Source organism: the organism of the source record quoted next, unplaced genomic scaffold, assembly GCF_019419815.1.
Source record: "Pyrus x bretschneideri cultivar Hongxiangsu unplaced genomic scaffold, Pyrus_bretschneideri_v1 Contig3, whole genome shotgun sequence".
Lineage (NCBI taxonomy): Eukaryota > Viridiplantae > Streptophyta > Magnoliopsida > Rosales > Rosaceae > Pyrus > Pyrus x bretschneideri.
The window spans coordinates 11,661,568-11,680,649 of record NW_025999612.1 but is presented as its reverse complement, the minus strand read 5'-3'; the positions used below and the strand labels follow the sequence as shown (position 1 = coordinate 11,680,649).

Below are 19,082 nucleotides of genomic sequence, written 5' to 3'. Positions count from 1 at the left end.
AAAATTGTTCGATTTCATATCCTGGTGTACCACATTATGGTGATTAGGAAATGCTGAAATGCCTCTGAGTTTTCTTAGCCCCCAACAATGTAGATTACCATAACGAAACTACCAGCTAATTCTTTTTTTAAAAGAAACAAATTTGGGCGATGAGAGAGATGATTTTTCAGGGAAATATATATATATCAAGCCTAATATATATTTACCCACACAAAATGGTAAATTGCGTTACTTCCTTTGTAAAATGAGGGGCATTTCGGGAACAATATAAAAACACAGAATACATGTCACTGAAAAACATAAAAAACGACTGTTAAGGCAGACAGCAAGGGGTGTGGGCCCACAAGGCATCCTTTAAGCGTCGGTGGAGAGCAAATTCAATTACTTGTGCATTTTGTCCAAATCATTTTATTTATTTGCTCTAACCACCGGATTACAACATAAATTGGTATTCAATTATTATTGGCAATTATTTAGTCACACTTGCATACTCCACCACATATAGGCCATCATTTCCTATATTTAATTAGTGTGTGATTCAAATGTTTAGTTATTTTTTCCTTTAAACTAGGCCTACAATTATATGGTTGGTTAATTAGTCTACTGTCTGCAAGTCTACCCACATCACGATGTTGAGTGAAGCTGCCAACTGGTTCTGTTTTTAGAAAAAAAAAATAGTCTAGTTTCTCTCCATTTGAATGTTTGAGAACTCTCAATTTTATATTCACTATCTACCCACATTTACTATTAATTACTTTTCAATTTTCAGTCACTTTCGTGTAATTCTTTGAAAATTGTTGTTTTTCTCTTCTTATATCAAGAATCAAACGATTAAAACTTGAGTTTTTGAAGAATCAAATTATTGAAAAAAAATCTTTACTTTATCAACTGTAAATGTTGGAAATAAGAAAAGTATGTGCAATATTAGGGCTGGGTTCGGTTTGAAACGGTTCGATTTTTTGCCAAAATCGAAACCGAACCGAAATTTTTGTTCATTTCAGTTTGATTCTTTTTTTTTTTTTGGTTTTTTTCAATTCGGTTTTTTTTTTCGGTTTGGTTTTGGCCCAGTTCGATTTTTTTTATTTATAAAAGGTAAACTTACATACATAACAAAAGCCCACAACTAAACACAAACAAAAAAATGGGCTAGCACAACAACCCAACCCAAGGGTTGAGCCCGAAAAAGAAAGAACAAAACTAAAAACTCTAGCAGCCGTCAAAGCAAGCTCCAGCAACCATGAACCAGCAACCCAACAAACACTAGAGGTGAAAACCAACCAAGGCCCAACAACAAAAAGAGAAGCAGATGTCTGAAAATTGATAAACAAGTAAATCTGGAAATTGGTAAAGAAATGAATCTGGAAATAAACAAATCTGCAAGTATGCAACACCAAGAGCAACACAAGCACATAATCCATCAAAATACTATCTTAATCCACAACTCACAGCAATAATTACATTCATTCATTTGAAATTCAAATAACTAACAAACCCACAACACAAAAATCGAACAAATATGCAATACGAAGCTACAATACAAATCTGCAATTGAACAAATAATTATTGTCATGGAAATAGATGGTCGTGGAAGTTTGTTCCAGGAAAGGCAAGAAGTTGCTTCTCACAAATATGAAGCTTGGAATAGAAAGGAGGATGCGGGTTATGGAGAAGAATGGAGAAATTGGAAGCATGGACATGGACGGAGTCTTAGAGGCAGGGAACAAGAGAGAGAAGAAGGGAATGAAAAATAGAAAAGGTGCGGCTTCTACTAGGGTTAAAGGGTTTTATTGATATCTCATAAAAATTAGAAAAACATTCTCTGAAATCCTGAAACCAATTTGGCAACACATTATGTTTTGATTGTATGACTAAACTATTTATAAATATTGAAAAAAAAATAATTATATATATATCAGTTCGGTTTTTTTCGTCCTCGGTCCGGTTCGGTTTTCGATTTTTTGAACCTACCCGTATGCAGTATCAATCAGTGATTTGAGTCCTTTTAGTGTCTCTGACTAAAATAAGTTTGAAGGGGATCCTAAAACAAATTCATAAGCAATAGAATAAGTAATGATAGGTAGATTAATATTTTAGACTAAATTTGCAATGGAAATTTTTTTAGTATGTCGGAAACACAGCTCAGTACATCAAGAGTCATAATACAAATGATTGGATATTTGAAAAAAAAATATTCCAACAAGTTATATTATAGCACTTACTGTATTGATATGCATTCCTATCTCATTGAACATCTCTCAAATTATGTGATGCGTCACTAATAGAAAATAAATACGTTAATCAATATTTAAGTAATAATCCAACCATCAACAACCACATCATATAATTTACAAAATTTAGCCTAAGTAATTGGTCTCTTTAGCATTACTCTTATATAAAGCGCTTACTAATTGAGGGTAGTGTGAGTTTGATTTCATGGTTGCAAATAAGAACTTAGTAAAATCGTTTTAAAAGCTGTAATTTAGATTAATTTAACGTGGACGGCTGCTAATATATAACGGACCCAAACGAAAATCAAAATTATGGTTGTACGACACGTCGTTTATTTTGGTGAAAATAAAGGCATAAACTATGGGGACGAAAGGGTTTTAGGAGAGCCAAAAAAAATGGAGAAGAGCAGCTTGGAGCAAATTCTGCAAGATGCCAAGCTCCACAGGCAGCTCAATTCCCTCATCGTCGCTCATCTTCGTGACAGCAATCTTTATCAGGTAAGCAAACCACTTCTTCTTCATTACATATATGTACATGTATATATGTATATGTATGTATGTATGTTCATGTGTGTTTTTTGGTTGCTGAACAGTGTAGGAAAACTAAAGGAATTGAATTTTCAACCTAAAGTTTCAATTTTTTTGGTTTTTGGGGAGAAACGAGTAGTAAAGCTCACTTGGGCATGAAGAACATGCTACAATCTCAATCTGGAAGTGAATTTTTTTGGCTCGCAGATTGATTGGTTTCTGGGAAAATATGGGAAAATCTTCAACTCTGAATTTCAAATTTGTAAACTTGACTCAATTGGGAACTTCATGAGCATTTGGTTCTGCTGAAGTTTCAGTTTTTCTTGGGTTTTGGGGAGAAAATGGTGGATGTTAGTTATGGTAGATGAGGATTAAGATGTAATGAGACTTCGAATATTCTGGTTTTAGGTTTGAAATTCGAATAAAAGAAAGAATTGTAGCGAATTTAGTTGATTGGAGATTGATTTGATTCCGTGTTACCCAATACATCACTACTATTTGATGCTTAATCTGCCTTGTGCCAATTTTTCTGCGGTGACCTATTGCTTTTTACAATCCAAGTTGGGCAAGCAGTTTGATTCAAATGTTATGGTTGATTGTGAATTTTTGGTGATCTTTCTCATTTTCAGGCAGCAAGTGCCGTTGCTTCCGCAACAATGACATCATTGAATGTCGAAGCCCCACGTAATAGGCTTCTTGACCTGGTTGCCAAGGTTTGTTTTTGCTTTACAAGGCTTAATTTTCCCTCTGGTTTCAGTGTATGTTTCATTATTTAAACTCGGAAAGAAAGTTTTGGTTCTAAGGTGATTACAGGGACTTGCAGTGGAGCAAGATGAGATGTCGAGAGGGATTTCTTCATCTGCATATGATTTGGGCACATCAGTAGCTTCTGGATATGGTGGAATCCCAGCATCTCGCACTGTTGCTGTTGATTTTGGGTAGTTATTTGTTTCGGAATAGGTTTCTCGGTCATTTGATTACTGCTTAATGCTTTTTGATTTGCAAATTGCAATGGGTTAATAAAAAAAACTTCCAAACTTTCGGAGGAATAATATTTACAAAAGTTTGTATAATGAACCTTAATAACCTGTTCTTGCACATCTTTTGCGCAAACAGTGCTGTGCAGGAAACAAAAGGCTTGTCGAAGAGTTTTCCAAAGCATGAGACACGCCATCTTTCAGAGCACAAGGTATGCATAATTAGGGAAACAGATATTGTATAACATTTTTTATTTTTTATTTTTCATTAATTCACTAAGTTAGCATGATAAAACTCACTTTCCACTGGGTGCCTTACTTGTTCTGATGCTATAAACTTTCTAGAATATTGCCAGATGTGCAAGGTTTAGTCCTGACGGGAAGTTTGTCGCTACTGGAAGTTCTGACACGTCAATAAAGCTTTTTGAGGTGCTCATTCTTTTAACCATAGGTTTGGTATTTCTTAAATGTGGCCCTGTCTAATTCTCAGGCAGTTGTATTCTGTTTCAGGTTTCAAAAATTAAGCAAATGATGCTTCCAGAGGCTCGAGATGGTCCTGTGAGACCCGTCATACGCACATTCTATGATCACTTACAAGCAAGTCAACATTTGTCCCTAATTCCGACTGATAAATTTGCTTTATGAAAAATTTATCGTGTAAACCAGACGTTGTTAAATTAAACAAGTCGTATAGAATCCTCTTACATTTACTATGCAGTGACTTTGTAGGAACATCTGACAAAGAAAATGCTTGACGTAAACTAATAATATGGGATTTATAAGTTCAAAATTACCTATAAATCCCCCTCAGCTTTCAACTTTTGTAGTGTATAACTTTCGTCTGTGAAATAGACAGAGTCTTTTGGATATCCTCTTATGTCTAATGTTATTCGGATTTATTTGCAGCCTATAAATGACTTGGATTTCCATCCTCAGAACACTGTTCTTATATCTGGGTCAAAAGATCAGACCATAAAGTATGGATTCTTTTACTTTCTTAGATAATATTTGAATTTCCATTGTTTATTTATTGATAAGTTCTTTTAACTTGTAAGGCCAACATATCTACTTGTTCCCCTTCTTCCGTTTTTAGTCATGTTGCTGTTTCCTCTTCTCCAAAGCCCTTGAACATTACCAGCATTAATTGTAAAACGAAACAAGAGTTCACTTTGAACCCTTATGTCAATTTTATTACTGCTTTCAGGTTCTTTGATTTTTCCAAGATGACCGCAAAGAGAGCATTCCGAGTTATCCAGGTTTTGCTTGCCATCTTATTATAGATTGAGGCATAGTATAGAATGGCTCTCCTTTAATAAATTGTCCTTTTAATGACACAGGATACACACAACGTGCGTTCAGTGTCTTTTCATCCTTCTGGAGATTTTGTTTTAGCTGGTAATATTAAGCCCTTTTTTGTTTTTTCTATTTTCTTGGAGTAGCGTAGTCACTTTAGCCAATTTGATGTTCCAAGCAATCTATGAGTTGGTGTTTTCTATAATGTGTACATGTGTCTTGGTTTGTATTCAAAGTGAATTAAATTCTTTACTCTTGCTACAATTTACCCGTAGCTTCATCAAATATTTTAGTTAATATATCTTACTTTTTCGTTTTCTCATAAAAAAATGTTGTAAAGCTGATGTATGCTGAAGTTGATGATGGAGAAATTTCTAAAGCTCTTATGTAATGTCCAAAAGTTTTAGTGTACACTAACATTGGCCTGCAATTAGTGCCAATAGTGTGCTGCAATCCTACCATACAGTGAATTGGCTCCTAATAATGTTTATATCAATAAAATCACAGGGACTGATCATCCAATTCCACACTTGTATGATATCAATACCTTCCAGTGTTACCTATCAGCAAATGCCCCAGAAATCAATGATAACGGAGCAATAAATCAGGTATATGGTTGACTCTGTCTCTTTATTCATGCTTCAAGTTCTGCTATAAATTCTTCACAGACAAGTATAATTCAATGAGGGCAATCAAATCCACACACTCGTGCATCAGGTCAGGTATACAGCTACAGGTGGCATGTATGTTACAGCTTCTAAAGACTGGTGTTCTTCGTTTATGGGATGGTGTAACTGCCAAGTGTGTACGCTCCATACCAGCACATGTCACGGCAGAGGCAACCAGTGCAAACTTTACTAAGGATCAAAGGTATGGATCATAGAATAGGTCTAAGCCCTGAAACATGATGTGTATGAAAGTGCGCCCTGTAAGTGGAAATTTGTGAAAGTACATGTATGGATGGTTGACTTGGTTATGTGAAATGATGTTTCTGCATCTAAGTTGTTTCACAAATGTTGGTTAACATGGATAAGCAATATTTGTCTTATATATCGCCTGTCAAATGTCTGGCTTTAGATGTGTTAAAATATCATTGTAAGATTGATTCACCCCTCAATTCCTTCTAAATCTTCGACTTTGCAACCTATCCTGTTTTCTTTGTGATATGACTCAATGCTGGTTTTCTAGGTTTGTTCTCTCTTCTGGAAAGGATTCTACCGTGAAGCTTTGGGACATTGGCACTGGGAAACTGGTTAAGCAATATCTAGGAGCTACACATACTAAATTGCGGTGTCAGGTATACCAGAAAGGCTTTCTTTTGTCGGTTTTTCTTATGCCAAAGAAAGTGACTACATAATTCCTCTTGTCAACTACGTAAAATCCTCAAGAAGAATTCTTCTCCACTCAGCCTCTGTCTGAGTAATACTTCCACCACACTCTAAATATCCTTCCTCGCCATTATCCTCCCAGATCAAAGTAATCCAAATAAGAAAATATCAAAGTTTGGTGATAAACTGTTCACGTATTAATATCAGATGCTTTTATACGCTTCTGTGCAGGCTGTTTTTAATGATACTGAAGAATTTGTACTGTCCATCGATGAACCGACCAATGAGGTTTGTTCACTCCTACTGTATTTAGACGAGATATTGTGCTGTTCGGTTTCAATTGATAAGAGAACCAAAAAGAAAATGTTTCAATTTATAAATATGGCGTGGTTGCAGATTGTTATCTGGGATGCTATGACGGCGGACAAAGTAGCGAAGTGGCCTTCCAATCATATTGGTGCCTTCCGTTGGCTTGCACACTCACCAACGGAGGCCGCATTTGTTACCTGTGGGACTGACAGATCAATCCGGTTCTGGAAGGAAGGTATGTAAAGCATAGAAATCGGCTGGCGGCTTTCTTGCTGTGAAGATATGTAGATTGATGATCTGACTTAGGATGTTACTCCACTTTTTTAGTCTCTCTCTAATTCGCGAACCCTTCATTGTCCAAGTCTTTTCTAGTAACAAAGTATGATTATTCGTATTCAGATCCACTACAATGTATAAACTTAAAGGATTTGGAATGTTGATTAGTTGGTTACAAGCTAGTTTCAGGTCCGACATCTATGCAAACACTTGCACAGATGTCGGATCTGAAACGAGGTCAATTAGTGAACAAAAGGACATTTGAGCACCGTAAGCACCCCGGTTGGAATGTGACAATGTGAATCAGACTTGCAATTTCCTATGCCAGATGATGGCTAAAACCAGCTGAAATTCTTTGGTCCGGCCAGCAGCCGGTGAATCATGTCATCCGTCTGCATGTATGGCCGATCAGGTGACGTGATCCACCTATCGAACACAAAATTTCGCATAAACAAGAACATCACGTACGCAGATGACCATATTTGAAAGCACGTCGCACAGACTGAAGAATCAAATGAATCAAAGTCTGGTTTATTTCTAGTTTCACCAACTATAAGATCTAAACAACAACTCAAAAGTACGGCAACCGCATTCGACATCGACGATACGGAAAACAGAAGCTTTGATCAGAACTGTCATTCCCCTTTGATAATTTGACAACTCCGACTTCTAATGACGTCTCATCGGTAGGCTCGACGCTGCATTTTCTTTGGCTTCTTTACGAAACTCAATCAAATTTGCTTCAACCGTCTCTTCTTCCTTGCCATCTTCTCAGGGAACGTTTCCCGCTTCTTCTCCTTCTTCACACCCTTCTTCGCGGCCTTTAGCTCCTTGTTCTTCTTCAAGAAATACGGGTCCACTGGATACGCCTTCTGTGTCAAAGGCACCCCTCTCTTTTGAGCCTCATTGAACAGGGCAGTGGCTCTATCGACACGGTTATGAGCATACAGTTTCCCCATCAACAGCTCATAAGTCTTGATTCCAGGCTCACATTTATCCTCCTTCATCTTCTTGAAAACACGCAATGCGTGATCGATCCCCTCAATGCCGCACAAAATCTTCAAGAATCCATAACATTCCTTCTTAATAAGAGCTTCACCGAACCCGGCAGACTTCATCTTATCAATCATTTCATCTCCCTCCCCAATCCTTGCTGCCTGAAACAAGCTCCTGATCAACACAAGAAATGTAGTCTCATTCGGGTAACACCCCCACTCACCCATTCTCTCAAACAGGTTCAGAGCATCCTCTGTCCTCCTAATTTTACACAAATTACTAATCAAAACATTGAAAGTCTCCACATTTCTTGGAACCCCATGAGTGTCCATATCCACCAAGATTTCCTCCACCTCCGAATGCAGGCGAAATGGGTCCTTCTTCCTACAAAGCTTCGAAACACAATCGAGAATCGCATTGTAAGCGGTAGTACCAATCTCAAACCCTCCTCTGTACATCTCCCCAGCCAATCTCCTCGCCTCCTCAAGCTTCCCATCAACACACCAACCCTTGATCAGCAAATCACACATATACCCATCAGGGAAAAACTCATTGGCCAAACCCTTCACCATTTTCTCAGCATTGCTCGCAAAACCGTTTTCGCAGAGCTTTTCGATAACCAATTTCAGCGAATCTTTGTCGCGCTTCAGCCCATAATCCTTCTCCATCTTCTCAAAGAAAGAAACAGCCTGAGCAGGCCTCCCAGCTCTCACCAGCCTATCAATGGCGGAAGTAAAAGTTTTCGCCCCAGCAACTCCACCTGAACTCACAATCACATCGTGGGTCACCTTGAAATCCTTCCTCCTGCCAAAGTAATCCACAAAATACGATAGGGTCTCGTCGGTGTGCTCGAAATTACGGTTCGAGATCAGCCACTGGTTAAACCCAAGAACCGTACGGCCGGCCTCGGGGGACTGATTAAGTACGGAGAGGACCAGGGAAGGGGTTGGAGTGATGTGAGAGAAGCTCAACTGGAGGCGTTGGGTTACGGAGAGGGGGTCGGAGCTGGGGTCCTGGAGAAGCTCGGAGGAGAGAGACTGAGCCAATTCGGATTGATCTGCATCCTGGGTCGATGGGGCGGAGGACGAGAAGGGTTTAGAGAGAGAGAAATGGGGTAGACAGAGAAAGTGGGAGCTTGTTGCGGTGGTTATGGCGGAAATGGTTGGGGTTTTGGGAGAGAACCGGGATGTGGGTTTGGAGTGTTTCGGAAGACGGCGGCGATGAAAAGGAGCTGGAGAGATAGCGGAGGAGAAGCCGCCGGAGTTGCAGAGACTGTAAAGGCCGCATTTTGAGAGAGAGAGAGAGACCCCGCCCCCCCGGGGCGGGGTGTGGTGGGTGGGGAAGTAGAGAGATGCTCACTGTGAGAGCAGGGTTTTTGATTGTTCCTTAGCTACCAAAACGCAGCGTTTGGTTGAGTTTTCTATGAAATGGGTTGCTCCTAATGTGGGCTCAGGATGACTTCTTATTTTTCACCTAAAATTGGTCTTTTGATGTTAATTTTGTTGGGCTTCAAGCCCAAGACAAACAAACCAAAACTTGAAAACTCAATAAAGTAACTTTGCACATATTAATTTTTAGTTTTTAATTTTTTTGAAAAATAAAAGCTGACAGTAGTTACTAAACAAAATTTTCAGTTTTAAAAAAGAAATTGAAAACTAAAACGATAAGAATGCATATGGTACTAAAACAACCGTTTTGATCTTCTCGTATTGGTATTAAAACGATGAAAAGTGAATATGGATCATGGATGTAATCTAGAACCCGGCACACTGCATGGCTATCTAAGCTAGCTAGGAAAGACTAAGGCAAATTACAACAAGCATCGACGTAATTATTAATATGAAATTTGTATTCAGAACTTCGTCCAACCAAATAGCAATTGAGTGTTACTAAACTAAATGATCATGCGCCTAACCAAGAACTTAGTAGTTTAAACAACTGACGTTGCAGAGGCCTAATATCTTTTGGCAGTCAATAATACATAAGCAGTCAAACTTTCTCTCACAAACCATGTTATGCACACCATTATATGTTAGATTTGTCAAAAGTTGCCTCTTGGGCTATAAGCTAGCGCACTCCCCTTAATTTTAATTACATGCCAGTTGAGAAGTATATTAGTACTAATCATATAGACACTTAACTTTTTTTCTCGCGTCAAAAAGGTGAGAAATTGCATATGTGTGTGTGTGTGTATATTCTTTTTACATTGAGATGGATGCACATTGGGACCAAAGTGGTTCCAGGACTATCCAAAGTTTGAGATATATACATGTGAAGGTCTTTTGAGGATCCTTCGAATATTTGGTACGTTTCCTTTTTGTGCACACCAAGTGTCTGGTGAGATATCTCTTGTAAATTGCGTCGACAACATTCGACAAATTTTCTCAATATCACTCATTAGATTGTTTCAGCATATGTCGATATCTTTTGACATGTGCAAAACTTGATTTAGCTAATGACAACAAGCCCACAAGTCTTCAACGAAATGCCTCGGTGAATAAATTGCATTATGTGTCTATTTAAAAAACTTGGACTTTTAACACTGGGAGCTCCCAAGGTTTGAACCCTAGATCTACCACTAGTGGTGCAAAAAGCAATAATACTTATGCACTCTAGTGTGGGTTTAATCCCCATCTTCATTCCCCTAACAGCTAACAATTTAAGCCATTAACGATATTGTTTGAAAAAAAACCATTAAGATGAGATGGTCACTCTCTCCGCGTAATCATCATTAACTATTGTGATTGTCATCATTGTAAATCACATAATGATAGAGATGATGAAGAAGGGAATGCATAATTATAGAAGCATGTAGAAGGACATGTCTTTGCGGATCCCATTTAACACTAATAAAGAATAAACAAATTAAACATCTAAGCTTTCTTAGGACCTACATATAATTGTTAAGATAAACTAAACTACTCATTTCCGTTAATACATGTGTGAAACCATTGACGCAGCAATACAACTTGGATTTCAAAAAATTTATGTACCCTACAGCTGGGTCTGGTTTTTCTTCCTATCTGGGATCACAAAGAAAGTCCCTATTGATCGATCAATTGTCCGGCCGATTGACATCACTAATTATATGTGCATATGTACAATTATACGCAGAGTTGAGCAAAGTGGCCCATGCAAATGGGATGAGGAAGGAGCTAGCACAATTTGCTTTTTCTCAAATTTTTGTTTAATTTAACATGTTAGTTGTTAAAGGGGAAATCTTTTGAAATGTCTTAAGAACTTATACATTTTTTTTAATTTTTCATATGAACATAAAGAAAATCATCCAACTTTATCATTGGATTTTGTTCAAAAAAAAAAAAAAAAAAAAACTTTACTATAGGATCCCCAATGACTTTACATTTTTAAGCCATCTTTACTTTGAAACACAAAGAAGCGAGTGTAGATCATTCCCCTTTTTTGAACGGCAAAACACTTAGATCCTTGTATGCCAGATCAACCTCCTTTTTATATATTTTGAGAAACCCTAGAATTTTTTTTGTCGAATGCAACTTATTATAAAGAGAAGTGTCCAAAATAACCCTGAACACAAGTCATGTGCCTTGCTAATGACTTATTTTGAATAAAGATAAATTACTTTAAATTTTAATTCATATGACAAATAAAAAAAAATAAAAAAAGTGTAGCAGTTCATATGGTATTCAAAATAAATTTGTTTGTTAAAACATATGTTGGAAAAGCATCCAACAAGAGCATATAATGAACCCCTGTACCCACATAATATTTATAAAAAAACAACAATTAGTTGATCCTTGATCATGATCCCAGCCACTTGATTAATACGCATGAAATTATGTAAGGCGACTCTGGTTTTATAGAATATCTTGCCACAATGCATGATACGATATAATTAATGGTAAAAAATAATTTAGTTTAGTAGGAGTTTGTGGTTAGGGTGGTGGACGATGATTTGCCCAGATGTGCTTCTTTAGGGCTTTCGGACTTAGCTAGGGTTTTCCAGTCGACGGAGTAGGCAGCCTGAATTGTACTTACTCATTCTTTATTGAAAACTTGGTTAGCCAAAATCATGATGACCTCTTCTCCTCATGGAAAAACATGAAGATAAGTGTGGGGTTGATCTGTTCCATGCTTGTTGTAATGGTGATTTGGAATTATGATCCGTTTTAAACTCTGTTAGATGGGTTCTGTAGGTGCATGCCATTGATTTTTATGACTTGCACAGGTTTGTCTTTGTAATCCAGCCTACTAATAGCTTGTCTCTTTAAACAATTTTCAACGTTCGATTTTTTATAATCCATCTTAACCGTTCATTCCCGGTCTACTCAGTAGTCCCAAACCATTGAAGAAAAATTGGACTTTGCACATATAACTCTGTCGTTTCAATTTCCACGCATATTAGTAAGGAAACAAAACAGTATTGTTAGATATTCCCTCAATATCTTGATGTTTCCATTGTAATTAAGGAACAAAATTGGGGGCTAGGTTCATTTTTGCGAGTGGAGAGTAGGCATGAGTTGTAGTTATCTCACGATCAAACCCTGATGTGTAGTTACGCTTGACTAATCCAAGAACAAATTAACAATCTAGTTAGAAAGCTTTATATAGAATTAGAGGTTATGGGGAAAAAATAAGAAAAAATGGTTATGAACTATATGCAAGCAAAGGCAGTAGCAATATTCAGTCTTGTAATATTCAGATGCAGAAATATGGAAGGCTTAGAGAAGATGGAAAAACTGGGATTCAAAGCCTGACGTTTATTGGTGGATAAATTAAAGAACGATTCCTTTTACGAGTATTTTTTGCATCAACGCAATAACCTAAATTCGCTTTGCAACCCACAAATTTAGGCTTTGGGATACTGGCTAGCTTTGCTATAGATGCCAAGTAGTGACTCACATAATTCTTTTTCAAACTTTTGGCATCCAATATTTTCTGGTATAGATCCTTGCGTGATCACATGCGGAAATGTTTTGTGATTTTATTGACATGATACCACAAACATACATGTGGCTAGATTGGTAAAAGGGTGACCCCAAGCAAACAAAGTTTTTCACTTGGAAACGTTTATCGTACGTAGCCTTACTTTTACTTTGCAAAGTAACTGTTTCCGCAACTCGAACCCAAGGGAGCAACCTATCACAACTCCTCACTTAATTTGTATTTGGATATCATGAAGTTGTCACAACACTTCCAAAACTGCAACAAATTCAGACATGTTTTTTTTAGAAGCTAATACATCTGTAACGCTTTAGCTAATTTAGAACACATTAGCCTCGTTTGATAGAGAGGTTTTACAAATTTCTTATTTTGTCCAAGTTGAAGGTTACTCATGAACACTAGTTGTCCTTTTTAATCATACCATTTTCAGTGACGAAGCCAAAATTTCGAATTAGGAGGGACCTCTAAAAAATGTTAAAAAAAAAAAAAAAACATTGCAACACTATCAACAACACTAGCACTGCAACAACGTTGCAACACGCTCGCGAATTCATTTCTCAGCCATCGTCTGGTCATCATCTCAGCCACTACTTTGCTACTTTAGATTTTGGTTCGGTTTTGATGTTTGCTAGGTGATGATGGTGTTGATTGTACAATTCAACTCATTTTCATCAATACGTTCTGACCAGTTGGGAGCTATGTAAAATTGGGAAGAAAACAACCTAATAGAAAGGGCTAACGAGAACATGAAAATCACACATGGATGGAAGCAGAATTCAAGCTTGTCAACAACTACCAACACCATGTGAAAAATATTAAACTTTAGAAGGACAAGATCTGTCGCCTACTTCCTCTCTCTCTGGTTGGGATAAATCTAGTTTTTCTTTGGGAAAATAGTGCCAGGGTAGGCCCGGGACCATTCTGGTCCCTTCATGGCCCCGCCCCTGACCATTTTATGGGGAGTAGAGATATCTTTTCTCTCAGCCACTACTTTACTACTTTAGATTTTGGTTTGATTTTGATGTTTGCCAGGTGATGATCGTGTTGATTGTACAATTCAACTCATTTTCATCAGTATGTTCCGACCAATTGGGAGCTGTGTAAAATTGGGAAGAAAACAATCTAATAGAAAGGGCTAACGAGAACATAAAAATCGCATATGGATGGAAGCAGAATTCAAGCTTGTCAACAACCACCAACACCATGTGAACAAAATTAAACTCTAGAAGGACAAGATCTTTCGCCTACTTCCTCTCTCTTTGGTTGGGATAAATCTAGTTTTTCTTTACGAAAATAATACTAGGGTAGGTCCCGGACCATTCTGGTCCCTTCATGGTCTCGCCCCTGACCATTTTTATGGGAATTAGTAGAGATATCTTTTCTTCATGAGTTACTTTCAACTTGAACAAAATAAGAATTTTTTTTATCAATCTCTTCATTTAAAATATCTTCAATATAGTGAATAGTCATACTTAAATCAATTATTTGTATCAAACGAGGCCATTAATTTTGGTCTTTGTATTTGATTTTATAATTTATACGTTGTATGATAACAGGAATTTTGGAATCTCAAGGGTTCCTCTACAGTATTTTTTTTTTTTTTTAAGGACATAAAAAAGATATAAACATGTGGCTGGAGGCATATAATTATCTGAACTATGAGAACCAATACATTACGTGCAATAGATAGTGATATTCATTTCATCATCCTATATTCTTTTTCTTTCATTTTCTCATGTCATTATCGTGTGCATTGTGTGGATCCTTTGCACGGATGCATATGCCATTTGCTGACAGTGTTCACTATCCATAAAATCAGCATATTGCATACAATATATAGACACACACATATATACAAACACAGAAAACGATTAGGGATCCTATCTTAAATGAAGATGAAAGAGTACACTACTCTAACCAACTTGATTAAGCGTGCGGCTATATTTTGCGTTATTTTTCTACTATTGATCGTGAGACTTAAGATTAATAGGGACTAGGAGGAAGGAATATATATATAGGTCGGGATATGGCGGTGTGAGTGACTCAGAATCAGTTTATGGAAGAAGGCCAAAAAAGCAATCTACTTGCATGCAATGATGAAGATAAAAAAAGAAAAAAAATATGTTAGCTTAATTGTATATTCAAATCTGTTTGCATCTTTCTTTCTTTATAGCTGTAAAAAGGGAGCAAGGCTTTTCACAGGCACATCTTTCACCAAAATATATTCTTTAGGAAGGATTTGGACCTCACAAACAAGTGTGAGAGTTGAGCCATATCATTGTTTGGTTCAGCTAGGTTCTTGTTCCTCAATCATTTAAAAGCAATTTTGTATTGAAAAAAGATCAAATTAATAAAAAAAATCTAGGGAAATATTCCTTAATTTTATTGTTTTTTTAACACAGATAGCTAGCCCTTAATTAAGGAATCTTAGCCGTGAATTATTTTCCATCTTTAATTTTCACATTCAAAACATCAAAAAGTCCATGAAGAGTCACACTTTAAGGGAATTTTCTTAGCCTTTCCCTTCTAAAATATACTATATATGATTAGGTACTCTGGATTAAATAATGAACACTCCATTATATCATTTCTTTACTCATGTGATAAATTCACTCGGGTGCAGCTAGTGACCAACTTATCTTATATTGACCACAGGGCTGACCATATTTAACAAAAGTAAATAGAAATTGATCATCAAATCACAACCCTAGGAACAGCTTTGCAGACAAGAGAGTTCTTCATTTCCAAAGAAAGCTTCAAGGTCTCAGATAAATCCACACCTGACTGATCATCACAAGGGACCCACTTGAAGCTCTGAAGCAACTGAGCAAGCCAAAGCTCAACAGTAGCCAATCCCATGGCTTTTCCAGGACAAACCCTTCTTCCAGACCCAAAGGGAGCCAGCCTTAAATCAGACCCCATGATTAGAACCTCTTCACTAACAAATCTTTCTGGTTTGAACTCATTAGGGTTTGACCAGATTTCCTCATCGTGTGTGATTGCAAACATGTTGACCATGGCAGTGGTGCCGGCCGGGATGAAGTGGTGGCCTATGTGAGTGTCATGGATGGCAAGTCTGGCCCAGGACAAGAGGGGTCCTGGTGGATGCATTCTTAGGGTTTCTTTGACTATGGCATGGAGGTAAGGAAGCTTGGGGAGGTCGGAATTGGATACAGATCGTGCCGGAGTGCCTACAATGGCGTCGATCTCCGACTGGGCCTTGGCTTGGACATCTGGGTGGAGAACCATTCTTGCTAGAATCCACTCTAGGAGTATTGCCACTGTATCAGTACCTCTGAAGATCATTTCCTGGAATGATGAAAGAAAAACGTTTGTTATATGATTAATCGTGTTAATTATGTGCTTTTAAATGGATTGAATAAATGAATTGATGGAACATGAGAGTTTTATGATTGGATACACAAAAGAGAAAATTAAATATTTTCAATCTTGAACAAGAATATAAATAAATAAAAACATAAAAGGTCAAGAATAAAAGCTCAAACTAAGGAATTTAGAAAACAATAAATGAATAAAGTTCTCTTACAAAAAAAGAAATGAAGTCGTTATTGTTATTCTGCACTCTAAACTAATAAAAAAAATTGGTGTAGAAAAGAGAGAAGAATAACGTTCTTGGAGTGGCAACAACATAAAGCCTTATAAAAATAATTCCATAAAATTATTTCTACCGTATAGATTCTAAACTTTGTAGATTAGTATCAATGAAAGAGAGTAATTGTTGAAACCAGAAAACCTAATTAATGAGCAAACGTTACAAATAACTAATAAACCTATTGGGTTTTTATTTTCAAAAAAATCAAATTAACTTACCCACAGAACTGCAATCATATCAGAGTCACTGAGTTTGTTCTCCTTCTCCAGATCAAGAAGCACGTCAACAAAATCACCACTTTCACGATCAGCACTCAAAACTCCATTATTTTCATCCCTCTTCACCCTATGCTCCTCTATGATTTTCCCAACAAAAGCATTCACCTTTGCCACCAATTTTTTACACCTCCTCCTCACACCTTGCAAGTCCAAAAACCCCAAAAGAGGAAAGTGATCACTCCAATTGAAAATCCCAAGCAACTCATACCCTTCACTAACCAACCCCTCAAGCTCAAAACCCTCACCATTTCCACACCCTAATTCTCCACCAAACTCATAGCTCCTCCCAAACACACTCATCATCACACTGTTCAAAGACCCAAAATGCAACACTTTCCTAACCTCCACCTCACCACTCCTCTTCATAAAACTCTTCATCTCCCCCACCATTTTTCGCCCGATACTCTCGCGAAACAACCCAAAACTAGCAATTCGCTGCGGGTGGAACAAATGGGTGGAGGAGATTCTCCTCAAGTTCCTCCAATACTCACCAAAAGGGGCAAACCCCATTGCTTTGTGGAACAAAAGCTCGTAAGCCGACTCTTTGATGGGTCGGTCAGCGAAGGCGGAGCTGTTCAAGAGCTCTTTCGCTGTATCAGGGTGACTGGAGATGACAAAGCGAGTAAACCCTACTGAGAACGCCATTAGAGGTTTGGCCTTTGAGGTCTCAGCAAGCTTGGCTAGAACTCTGTGAGTGAGAGAGCCAGTGAAGGACAAGACCAAGCCTAGAAGAGGAAGGCCGGACGGACCGGGAATGGTGGTTTTCGAATGGATTTGACCTTTAAATTTGGACAATGCCCAAGCCAATCCACCGGGTGAGAGCCAAAATTCAAAAACAAAGACGAAGAGGAAGAGACAGATGAACAACTCCAAGCTCAAAAATGATGATAACCCAGTTGGTGGAATCAAGAGAGGGTTGGATTCCATGGTTACTCGGAATATGAACGAGAAAACGAAAAGGCAAAGCTTAGGAAACAAGAAACCCAAGTGGTGGGAAATTAAAAGCTGAGAGGGATGGTAGTGGTGGGAGAAGTGAAATGAGACTGAGTTTATATAGAGAGTGAAGGTGTCTCTTCGATTTGTAATCGCCGTAAACATTTGCTTTTACTGTGGTTTCTTTTGAAAAGGAAATTATCATTCTTCTATAGTTGTATGCTTTTTCATATTTCTTTGCTTGTATTCAATTGAGATTATGAGAGATTTAAATGAATTTATAAATCTATAGATTTTGATAGAGTTTTATTAATTTCTAGATATTATGTACAAAATTTTGAGTGAATTTTCTCAAATTCTCAGGGAGGATGTAAGATTTGAGAATGCTTCTAATACACTAGGAAATTTTTCTAATTTGAATTTTGAGGGATTTAAATGAATTTATAAATTAATAGGTTTTGTTGGAGTTTAATTAATTTCTAGATATTTCATGCAAAATTTTGAGTGAATTTCCTCAAATTCTTAAGGGAAGAGATAAAATTTGAAAATACTTTAAATACGCTACGAAATCTTTCTAATTCTCTTTACTTCTCCAACTAATTCACCAACTTTTTAAAAAATTTTAAAAATTAATTTCTAATTGAATACACGTGGAATGTTATAAACTCTTTTAAAATCCTGGATGAATACGTCTAAACTTTTAAAGAATCACTTAAAATTTTGATTGAATACCCTGAATTTATAAAAATAATTAAGATCTCTAATACTCCTAATTGAATACACCCTCCTTAAATTGCTTTGTGACATTAAATGTAGGGAATTAGGGAATATTGTGTACATTGGAATAATTAAGCTAGTTGACGACATGATGGAGCCCAGATGGCATATGATGAGGTCGGTATGTCAAAATCAATTTGCGATGCCTTATATAACCGTGGAAAGGCTACAGTTGGAGGATATGAGATGAGATGGTACAGTTTGCCCATTACTTTTAAATGATGGTAATGTCTATTGAAATTTGATCCTCTCCGAGGTAATGCCACGGGATTCTACTGACCAAATAACATGGGTCATTAGATTTTGATCCAATGGTTACAAACAGAATGTCTCTCTAAAAGTTATAATAATTATAGTTATTGGATCAAAATCCAACGACTGATGTTGTCCGGTCAGTGGGATCTCGAGGCAGTGCCTCGGAGAGGATCCAATTCCATGTCTATTATCTTATTTAATATTGTTAGATGTATTTAAATTTTCAAATTCATATTTTTTTCTACATATTTTTCAAAATTTAAATTTATTTAACAGTATTAAATAAGGTGGTGAGTATCACCATCACTTGAGGATGGTAAACAAAAATATTCAAAAGGCTTTTTAGCCAAAATGGTCATTGAGATTTGCAT

General features: G+C 37.1%; 2 protein-coding genes and 1 pseudogene across 2 annotated transcripts; 1 reads left to right on the top strand and 2 right to left on the bottom strand.

The window, feature by feature from the left end:
* Nucleotides 1-2,577: 2,577 nt before the first annotated feature.
* Nucleotides 2,578-7,216, top strand: LOC103937896 (cleavage stimulation factor subunit 50). Its single transcript, XM_009347876.3, is given in 15 exon segments — nt 2,578-2,726; nt 3,386-3,469; nt 3,570-3,694; nt 3,873-3,945; nt 4,079-4,162; nt 4,244-4,330; nt 4,640-4,710; nt 4,938-4,989; nt 5,071-5,128; nt 5,534-5,634; nt 5,744-5,791; nt 5,793-5,896; nt 6,215-6,323; nt 6,586-6,642; nt 6,751-7,216. Coding segments are annotated over 15 exon segments (1,311 nt in total). The 5' UTR covers nt 2,578-2,624; the 3' UTR covers nt 6,907-7,216.
* A 238-nt stretch (nt 7,217-7,454) lies between these two features.
* LOC103937886 lies at nt 7,455-9,288 on the bottom strand (annotated as a pseudogene).
* A 6,133-nt stretch (nt 9,289-15,421) lies between these two features.
* On the bottom strand, nt 15,422-17,844 carry LOC103937878 (cytochrome P450 78A5-like). The gene is made up of 2 exons (XM_009347853.3): nt 16,687-17,844; nt 15,422-16,164 (listed from the first exon to the last, which is right to left on the bottom strand). Exons 1-2 carry the CDS (start codon nt 17,842-17,844, stop codon nt 15,550-15,552), a joined length of 1,773 nt encoding a protein of 590 aa, XP_009346128.2. The 3' UTR covers nt 15,422-15,549.
* Nucleotides 17,845-19,082: the final 1,238 nt, after the last annotated feature.

What these genes read in the sequence shown, in the direction of transcription:
- LOC103937878 (XM_009347853.3), bottom strand. Translation starts at nt 17,844, where the DNA reads ATGTTTACGGCGATTACAAATCGAAGAGACACCTTCACTCTCTATATA. An exon ending in ATATGATTGCAGTTCTGTGG is followed by an intron (nt 16,165 to 16,686) that starts GTAAGTTAATTT and finishes TCATCATTCCAG; the next exon opens with GAAATGATCTTCAGAGGTAC.